The 10884-nt window shown below is 39.0% G+C and overlaps 1 protein-coding gene across 1 annotated transcript; it reads left to right on the top strand.

Annotated features, from left to right (window-relative positions):
- The first annotated feature begins 307 nt into the window (after positions 1-307).
- LOC149848096 (uncharacterized) lies at positions 308-5866 on the top strand. Its single transcript, XM_090010428.1, has 4 exons — positions 308-449; positions 2620-2975; positions 4943-5149; positions 5228-5866. Exons 2-4 carry the CDS (start codon positions 2718-2720, stop codon positions 5543-5545), a joined length of 783 nt encoding a protein of 260 aa, XP_089866554.1. The 5' UTR covers positions 308-449; positions 2620-2717; the 3' UTR covers positions 5546-5866.
- Positions 5867-10884: the final 5018 nt, after the last annotated feature.

The raw sequence follows: 10884 nt of genomic DNA, 5'->3' as shown, positions 1-10884 counted from the left end.
CGAGTTCACCAGTTCGTCTCATTTGCTAGCCTTCGTCAAGATATGAGCATCAATTATTCAGATCCATTGCCTGACCCACATCCTAAATACATCTTCACTATTGCCAGAATCACAGCCATTAGGCCATAACCATCCAAGGCCCCAGGTCACCCAAGATGCAAGAACTCTGACCCCCACTTGGCCCATTTACAGCCTTGAATTAAGGGACATTGAAATAAGGACAATAAGAAGAAACGAGGCAAATTTATTTGTATAAAATTGGTACAAGGGGATTGGTATTTTCCCCTTTACCACTTCCCTGCGTCCATGGTTTTGTGTCAGCAATAGCGTAAACAAGGGGTACACTTAGGCAAATCTCTCTCTCTCTCTCTACGCTTTTTATTACAATAGGCACGTTCCGTCTTCACTTCTCTGAGATTCTCCTCAAACCAAGGATAGGAACTGAAAAGGTAAACTCCCTATTTCTTTTCTATCCACCCTCTTGCCGGCAAAGTATTTTCCTTTTGGTGATTGATATGATGTTTGTGTGTTTTGAGTTCCTGCAATCGATGATTTTCTTCATTCTTGTGTTGTTTTTTGCTTTTCGGGGTTAAATGGAAGAGTACCCATCCGATGATCTGCATTTAGTTTTGGTGTTATGGATGAAAAGTGGGGAAAGGGAATGCCTATTTTTTCCCCCGTATTTTTCATTTTCTTTGTGGATTGGTTCTATTTTCTTATGTGGTATCTTTCTTTTTGAGATTCAGCACTGGAAGCAAGAGCAAAGTTATGGATGGGACACTTTCACGATGGTTGGTGGAAAATGGGCACTTCCTTTTTTTTATACCAGAAATTGTTTTTTGGTTTGATTTTTCAATCTGGGTATGCATGTGAAGGACCCATCATTTCATGCTTGCATGATCCAGATTTGGATGCACCCATCTGGCCATTTGGGTAGACACCATCTTTCCCCATTTCTCTTGTGATGGGAGGATGGCTCACAATGGTTGTGGCGTTGCATCTTGGTTGATGGGTGCCTTTGAGTTGGGAATTACTTGTTGACATGATATAAACAGGGAGCAGAGTTTAGGTGACCTCTTTTTGTCTTACATTTTTGCTAGTTGACTGCCGAATGAATAGATCTTTTGTTCCAGATTCTTTAGTTCTTCATTTTGAGCCATTTGGGGTTCAGCATATGAGGAGTAGGCTTGTCTATTGCCCTCTGTATTCCACCTTAATTGTGTTGGTTCAGCCCTAAACTGAATGGGATATATATATGAGCTCGGTTTTGGGATAAATGGATCTGTAGACCAGGATATTCTTTGTAGACTCACTTGATTTTGTTCAAACTTCAAAATCATTGACCTGTAATGCTTTTTTCTGTTTCAGCAATTGCGTCTTCTGAATCTAATAAATTGTTGACTAAATATCTCATTTCTTAGTTATTCTATGGCTTGTTAGTTCATCTGTCAAACTGCTGAAGCAGAAAAAGATTACTAGTCAATCTCTAGAGGTATATGTAAATCCTATTAAACATATGGTATGGCAGCTGGGATAGTAATGCAATGGTGGATTTGTGGAATAGAAAAAGTAGATGCAAATGCATGTAATGAACTATTAGGGTATGTTTTCTTTGGTCACAGGTGGGATGATCGATCAATAGCTGAGAAAGTAGAAGCTGTGATTGTTGGTCACAAGGTCAATCTGGCAATCACAATCACAATTTGTACTTTTCTCATGTTTCACTAACCTTGAGAAAGTGTTGTGAGTGTGATTTACAATCACAGGATCTTGAGAAAAATCCAAGAATCACAGCACAAGAATACATCTGAAGGAAATGAATGCCATCTGAGATGATTTTTGCATGTGTTAAGCTTATCAAAAACTGTGCATTTTGTCATTTATTTGAGATAGGTCAAACGTAGGGGTGCACAATGAGCCGAGCTAGCTCATGCTTGTTAAACATAAACGAGATGAGCTTGATCAAGCTTTGAAACTCGATTAATGCAGTCATATAATGACAAGTTTTACCATATGTATATTTTTTGTTGAATAGAAACCTCAAAAGCTAACGTCACCCAAGTGGTTAGGGTGTTAAGCATTCGTGTGTGAGGAGCGGAGTTTGAATGCCCTTTACACCTGTTTCAATTGTTCTTTTAAAACAAATCAACTCGGCTCGAGCCGAGCCGAGTTTGTACACAAGGTGTTCAAGCTCGGCTTGAGCTCAAGCCGAGCTTGAACATACATTTTTTTGAACAAGCCGAGCTTTTTGAGCCTAAGCTCGGCTCGAGCCCAGCTTGTGTTCACCCCTAGAACTAGAAATGTAGGTAAAGATTATTGGGGGAGACAACGAGAACTCAAGCTTTAGCTTTAGCATAAATAGTTTTCCTAATTCTTTCTGATCATTTCCACTTCTAATTTTCCTCTCTTTATCAAGTCTTTGCATGGCATATTAGTGTACTTGTTTTCTTTGTTGATCATGCTTCCCACTTATGATTTTTATTTTTCTCTACTGAGTTTGTTATAATGCTTATTTGTGTACATTTTTTAGTATTTAAGTGTTATTCAGTTTTGCCTCAGGCACTTTCAGAGCCTGATATTGCAAGAGTCATGTTATTTATTTGATAATGAGTGATGCAGGAGTGGTTGGGTGGATTGCTGAGCAGGTGGGAGCATTGCTCCTTTTGTATGCTTGATAGCATTGAAAGGCTGCATCGAGGCTCTATCACCATTCACAAATGTCGCTCTTATCAAAGTTACGGTGCATCACCATTGATGTCACTGGCACACTGATAGCATATAAAGGAGAACTTGGGGACTATTATTGCATGGCAGCCAAATCTGTTGGATTACCTTGTCCGGATTACAAACGTATGCATGAAGGCTTCAAAACTGCATATACTGATATGGCAAAGCGGTATCCATGTTTTGGCCATGCTGCAAAGATGCCTAATATTGATTGGTGGAGATCATGTGTGAAGGACTCCTTTGTTAGGGTATGCCTTTGCTTTTCCTTTTGTGTTTTCTTTCTGAAAGATATTAAATCAGTGGTAGTCAAATGGTGCCTGAAACAGTGGATGTAAAGCCATCAATCGATAAGTACAGAGCACCAGTGTTTGAAACCAAATGCATCTATCCAGAAGGGCATGGTTAAAACCCTATGCATCTGTCCAAAAGAATGAAAATCCTAAAACACTAACAAAAGGTTGTCGCTATTTCAAGTTTACAACCCAACCCACCAAACCACCCCCCTTCCCCTCTTTTCTGCTATGCATATGCATCCATGTGCACTTATTGATCATAACTATTAAAGGGTCACCCAATTGTACCTGATGAATTGTTCATGTAAAGAATGCAATTTTTGCATTCACATTTTGAGCATTCTTGGACATATGATTGACTACAGTTCCTTTCTTTTAATGTTAGAGGGCTCAAGATGATCTCTAGAAATGTAGTTGATGCAAATGATGAGCAAACATTAGTTTCAGTTGCTGCATCCTTCTGTGTTCTTTCAATTTGTTGCTCCAGAGGGTTGTTCTGAATGATGTGTTTTATCGTCACCGTGCCTTGTGCCATCCACATGGAGTCTGCCATACATATCTTTCCCATCTACATGGAGACAGTTATATGAGCTACTCCTTTCCATCTTATTTATAGATTAAAAAAAAACTTGAGTCATTGCCATAGTCTTTCATATCTCTATTGATGAATCTCTATTCCCTTAAAATATCTATCTATGGTACCCGGACACTCCATTTTGCCATCCGTACCTGTGTTGAAACGTGTATCCCCGTGTCGACACCCGGACATGCCATTTTACCTTCTGTACATACAAGTTTGTATTTAATTCATAATTTATAATTATATTTTCAGTTTATAACTTTAGATTTTCAATATATAATATATATTTTAGATATAGCATATATATTTAGATTATATTCAGTTTATTTTTAATTTATTTTGTATTTATGTGATATTTAATAATTATATATATAACCATGTCCCCATACCCATATTTTTTAGAATTGCCGTGTCGTACACTCCGTACCCATACCCGCACCTGCACCTGCACCAAGGTGACATAGATATCTATCGATCAACCCCTTCTCAAACACTTCCGAAATGCAGCACCTGATATGAGCTCAAATCTCCTGATACACATGCACGCAAGCTTGCAGACCTTGTTAAAGTGCTCCAAGTGGCCTTTTTGCAGTGGTCATTGCACATGACAAACAAATATTTGATAACTTTACATTCTTTCAACTCCCTCAAACCATTCCTTGCCAGTGGTTTTTCTGATTAAGTGTCAGACACTGCCTAGTTGTAACCTTGTATTTTGTGATGAACCAGTATCCGGTTATGAAATGGAGCACCTGCTCATGAAATTCAACATCTTTGGAACTCTTTCTGTTCACAAAACAATTTGAAGAAAAGTATGGATCCTTGTAGGGAAATTTCTGAGGTTTCCAGACAAAAGACATCTTGGTTTGGCATCGTGTTAATTGATCAAAAAGCATGGTAGGCTTTAGCTAGTTACTGGTTTTGAAAATGTTGACAGTTTATTGCTGCCATGTATATTGTTTTGACAGTTGTCTCCCCAAAATCTCTTCATGCCAGGACCTCTGGCATGAGATGGAGACTTGACCTGTGGTTTCCATCCAGGTTACCATATCACCATCTCTAGTTATACTCCTGAGCAGTTCCTGGAGATTTCTGATATTGCCTGCTACTGCTATCCACCTTATCCAGCATATCTTTTTTATCCAATCCATCATATCTTTTTTATCCAATCCAATCCAGTGATATTTCATGCGTAAATGCACGTATCTTCTTTACATGCATCAGCTGTTGCTTCGCATAAAGTAAAGTCAGTGGCAGGCATGAAAATTGATATATTCTGTAGCGCTGTCATGTTTTAACGATGTTTTTTTTTTCTGAACTTTGGTTGTTATTTTCACTGCAGTCAGGTTATGACTATGATGCTGAAACCTTTGAAAAGGTGTTCAAACGTATATACTCTGTATTTGGTTCTGCTGCACCATATACAATTTTTCCAGATTCACAGCCATTCTTGCATTGGGCACGCTCCAAGGGACTCATTGTCGGCATCGTGAGCAATGCGGAATACCGGTATCAGGATGTCATTCTTCCAGCATTAGGTTTGAATAAGGTAATAATCTCTTTGGATACGTGCATTTACGCATGATTCTTTTTGAGTTTTATGTTAACATTGGCTGTGATGAACCAGGGATCAGAATGGGATTTTGGTGTGTTTTCTGGCATTGAAGGTGTAGAAAAGCCCAACCCTTGCATCTACAAGATTGCCCTCGAGAAGGCCGGAGACATTGATCCGGTGACTGCTTTGCATATAGGAGACAGTATACGGAAAGACTACATGCCTGCAAAGTCGGTGGGCATGCATGCCATGCTGTTGGACAGGTTCAAGACACCTGAAGCAGAAAGCTGGAAGGAGTCTGGTGCACATGTGTTTCCTGATTTTGTGGCTGTTCAGGCATTTCTTACTGGTGAAGAAGAGGCTTTTCATGAACCTGCTAATGCAATTTGAAATGCTTCCTTTCATGCTGGTATTTTGAAAGCTCACAATGTAATAGGGGACACCATGATTCATATGCCTGAAGGGAAAAAAGATCTTCTCTCTCTCTCTCTCTCTCTCTCTCTCTCTCTCTCTCTCTCTCTCTCTCTCATCTTGTTTTGAATCGTGCAGATCAAAACAACTGGCTGTTACAAGTCTACTCCGATGGTGTTGCAGGAAAACAATGTATTTTCAAGTTTCTTATAAAATTCTTTGATTTTTCTATGCTAAGCATGTCAAACATGGCATATTCCCGGATGTGTCGCCCCTTTTAAGTTTTTTTCAATTTTAAAAGGGCTCATTGGTAGGATCACTGTATTGTGGATTATGAAAGTTACACCATGTTACTGTTAGCCATCAGAATACAAATTCAAGCCCCACAGGATGTTGCCCTGTGCGGCTGTGCCAGCATATCAACAAGGACAGTCAGCCTTGGATCCTATAGTTTTTTGTTTGAAAATGGTGTACAGTAGACAAAAAACATAAACAAAACCGACTTTTGTCATTATTTAATAGAATAAAAAAATCCATCCAAACAATTCTGATTAAGATAAACAGAAACATACAATACTAAGTCAGATTATTTTAATTAAACCTGCGCAGCTGAGAGAGAGAGGTGATCTTTCAATTTTGGAGAAGCTTAAAATGAGACTTTCATCCCATTTTGTTAGTTTATCCCCTTAATGTATTGAAAATGAGATGAGAGTCCCTATCGTCAATAGGGAATGATTTTGGTTCAATCACAGTTTTTGTTTTTGTTTTTTTTGCCTGATTGGCTAATGCTATACATTTTTTTGGGGGGGGATTTATAACAAAGAAACCACACCCAGTGCAGCAAAGATCTGGTCGCACTGGCTCAGTCGTAGTGTAGTGCGAGAGAAGTATAAAACTCCGAGGCTAGGACACCCGTCCCCCAAGGCCTATGTTGGATATTGGTTTGCACAAAGCAGTGATGTCTGTTGGAATCGAATCTTGACCACTACCGGCCACCCTCTACACCAATCCCCCTTGAGGCACCAAGGCTATACAGTTTTGATATAAAAAAAAATGAAGGAAACCAGTCTGGGGGTTTTCCAAAAACGAAAAACTCTAGGGTTCAAAAAACTATCAACCCTAGCGAAAATGTCTCCCTCGTTTGGAAGCAAGAAAGATGTAGGAAAAGTGGTGCAAAATGGAAAATATGAAATAATTTTTGAACCCTTCTGAATGAGGGAAACTTTCTCACTGAGTTTTTCTAAAAAGCACACTTTTTGATAGGAAACACTCCTCTACGGGGTTGGAGGAATGTTTCCTACCAAGAGAAAATTTATTTTTACACTCCCCACCACCCATCTCACCGCCACCACCAAACATCTCACCATCACCACTACCATCCATCTCACCACCACCACCCACCCATCACCCTCCTCCTCCTCTCTCTCTCTCTCTCATTTTTTCACTCTGTTTTTCTCATGCTACACAAACAAGCAAAATACTTTCTTTTGAAAAACTTATCATATCAAAAACTCTCATAGGCAAAAGTTTTTTTTCTTGTGAGAGTTTTTTTCTTCCAAATGTGCCTTAAGTCAAAAAATAAGGCAATAAGTGAAATATCAAAAATTCATTAACAAATGAATGCATAATTAAAAATGTCTTTCATTAGAAAAAATGGATGAAAAAATAAGCATAAAAACTTGGATAGCTTTAAAAGTCGTCAAATAATGGATATGAATCTAATCTGGTTTTAATTTTACAAAACGAGTTCAGAAAAGCAAGTGTATATGAGTTTTAAATTGGAAAATCAAGTTAATCTAAGATTCGACATGATTCAAAACCAAGATCTCAGAAAATTGGATCGTTAAGAGTTTTTCTGAAACACCTCTCTTTAGATATAAATATTTGTCATCTAAACTTTGCCATCAAGAAAATGAGTTTTTTCTGTTTCGGTGTCATTTGTTTTTCTGTTTCGAATGAAATTTTGCTATGGGTTCAATCGCTACCACTAGAATATGCTGGTAGGATTCCCCAACCCTTCATATCTCAAAAATGAGTCATGTTTATGTTTAGCTGCATGCAGCCTGGCCATGAGGCTCACAAATTAATTAAGTTTTGCTGGTACCAAATGACCGGCGATTTTGTGGACATTAAGGGGGCGTTTGACTGCTGTTGCGCGGGACGCTGGTGCAGTCAACGCTGGACGTGCTGTCCTGCGGGATGGTGTTTTTTCGTTCCGACACTCAACCGAGTGGGTGTGGGGGTAGGGGGACAGTATTCTAAAAAAGTGAACATAAAAATAAAATAATCCTAAAGACAGTGTGTCCTGGACAAGAACATGTCTGTCCTTATCTGTGATGTACAAAAAAAGTGTGTTCTGTCCAAGCGTGGACAAGCAGTCAGATGCCTCCTAAGTTGACAGGATGTTGCAAGTTCAAAACCCACGGAAGAGCATCACTTGCCACAAGGTCAAATGAGGGTGTAAGCAAGTAAGGGACTTCAAGGGTTAGGCCTGATAAGGGTTTTTCCCTTAGTCTAACCAAAATTTAAAATTTAGAAGGTGATGTGGTTGGCTAACGGGTTGGTCTATCTTCTTTGGCATCATTGTACCCAAAATGTAGCATTAGTTTTGATAGTCGGTTCAGGAAGAAACTGATGCGATCACCAGGACACATTCTTGCTCCAAATTGTAAAGATAGCTAAATATTCAACTTTTTTGGCCAGGAAACTAGCGAATTTCTATAGGTTGGGGCTTGGGGGTAAGAAATTCCTGGAAGCACCACATCCCAGACTGGCAACCACCCACAAGAGAGATACTCCTGTACAGTTTTTTTTTTTTAGTTACTTTAGGGTACGTTTGATGGCACATCCAAGATTGAACAGAACATAACAGACAAACAAACAAACAGAAAGCGTGTTTTGGCTGTCAGTAATAATTGTGCTACATTCAGCATTTGTTTCCACTGAACAAAAAGTTGACTTCTTTGTATCCAACTTTTGACTTTTACTTTGTGCAGACAGCTTGAACACATCGATAATGGGTCAGATAATTTTATTTTGAATAGTACAACTTGATACGAGTGTTTTAACATGTTTATTATGGATTTAGCCCGGGATATAGATCTTGAATTGGATATAAATATAAAAATACGAGAAAAAAAAAGATTGATGTTTCTTTTATAAATGCTTTAATCAAAGTCATATTATATCTAATTATGAAAGTTATCAAAAAATTATGAATTTTAGCCGCGAATATGGATCTCGAATTGGATCCAAGTACCAGAAAATGTCTAAATTTTGGGTATTTTGAGAAAAAAATTAGGAATTCATATTTTTTATATACAAATGCAAAAATCATAAATAAATCATAAAACCTTAAAATGCAAGAAAATAAATAAAAAATAAACCAAAAAAACCTAAACTACAACAAAAATAAATCATAAAATTAAATTAAAAAAACCCTAATCAAAGAAAATAAAAAAAAAAACAGCCCTAATATAATTAACTATAAAAATCTTTAATTAAAAAAATGTGAATCAAAGCCCTAATCAAAGAAAAAAAATCTAATCAAATAAAAAAAAATCCTAAGCAAATTAACTATAAAAACCCTAACTTAAAATTTTTAATTCAAATTCCTAATCAAAGAAGATCAAATAAAACCCCCTTATCAAATTAACTATAAAAAGCCTTAATTTAAGAAATTTGATTTAAAGCCATATTAAAAAATAAAATAAAATAAAAACCCTAATGAAATCAAAGAAAAACCCTAACCAAATTAACTAGAAAATCAAATCAAAAACCTTAATCAAAGCCCTATGAATGAAATCTTATTCAGAAAAAGAGCCCTAGAGCCCTAATAAGAGAGAAGAACAAGAACAAGAAGCGAGACCAGGATGATGTCACCCGATCACTACATAGGAGAGAGAGAGAGAGAGAGCTTCAGGGGACTCCATCTTGTTGTCGCCGTAACAGGGGAGAACGGTGTTTCACCGCTCCACAGATGAGGCAAACACACATTGCGCCTGTCCTGCATTTGATCGCCACGGCATTCCACGATCAAACGTACCCTAAGGGTGCATTTGAATCACAGACAACAGGGTCCACTGAGACATCCACGCATGTCTGCGAACAGGACAGGGCACATTGTCCTGTCCTGTCCATGCGCCCAAAAAATTATTTTTTTGTCCGAGAGCATCTGTCCACCATTGTTCTGTGGGGGGCATAGAACAACGAATAAGCATCCGCTGGATGCACCAAATACCCATCCGTGCATCCCACATTTGTGTGGCCGAGCAGATGCATGTGGGGGAAACACTCAGTGCATCCCACAGATGAGCTCAGACAGGATTCATAACACCACATTAATAAACTGGTAGGGTCTGCCTAACCCCAGCTTGCCTATCGAAAAAAAATTCAGGCAGGGTCGGCTGCACCCTGAAGGGTCGGAATGCCGACCAGTTGACAGCCCTAGATCCAAACCAAGCTCGAGCCAACTTGCGTTGTAGGCTAAGCCAAGCTCCCAAATGCGCAAAAAAAAAACATAGAAAATAAAAGGATTACGCCTATTCAAAGGGGGTTACTTGCCCACGAGAGTAGCCAACATTACTCCAAAAAAGATGCTCAACACTAAGAAAATAACTGATTCAGTACTCTTTCTGCGTATCCTCTTAAGAATCCCTATTTATAACAAAGTTGAAAGGAAGACACAATGCTCGTTGGTGTCAAAGCCCCAGGCACCCCATGAGGGATTCTTTACAAACTTTTGAAATTGATATGCAAATTCTACAAACCAAACAAATAATGATCGAGTACCAGAGCCACAAAGCTTACAGCGGCACACAAATTAGTCATTCACCATTTGTGACAAGTCCCATTCAATTTAGATGCTATCAAAGTCGAAATAATCAAACACAAAAAGAAGAGGTATTTTTGTTACAAAAATTAAAGTGATCTCAATTCAAAATTTTGGTCAATTAAACAGGGCCAAACTATTACAAGAAGGGTTTTGATGGGTCCTCACTGCATTCAGACCACCGCGGACTCCATCAAACATCGCCACACCTTCCTTCGGATCAGAGCAGCCCCTCTTGGTTGTGTCGGATTCGCCATGCCGGGGTCACTGTTAACCCCAGTGCGCGCCACCACTGCGGTACTTAACCGCGTTTGACAACCGGAGCTCATCCTCCGAAATGCCATCAGAACGCCCTGCATACGTGGAGCGACCATAGAAGGCCAGCTGGCCATGCACCATCAGCGCACGCCCATGCTCCAAACTGCCCGCTCCACGTGGCCACCATTGCACGCGCCGTGCGCGGCGCAACAGCAGTTGCACTGTTGCG

The sequence above is a fragment of the Nuphar pumila genome, chromosome 1, assembly GCF_984573655.1.
Source record: "Nuphar pumila chromosome 1, dmNupPumi1.hap1.1, whole genome shotgun sequence".
Taxonomy (NCBI): domain Eukaryota; kingdom Viridiplantae; phylum Streptophyta; class Magnoliopsida; order Nymphaeales; family Nymphaeaceae; genus Nuphar; species Nuphar pumila.
This window is presented reverse-complemented; position numbering and strand designations above follow the sequence as displayed.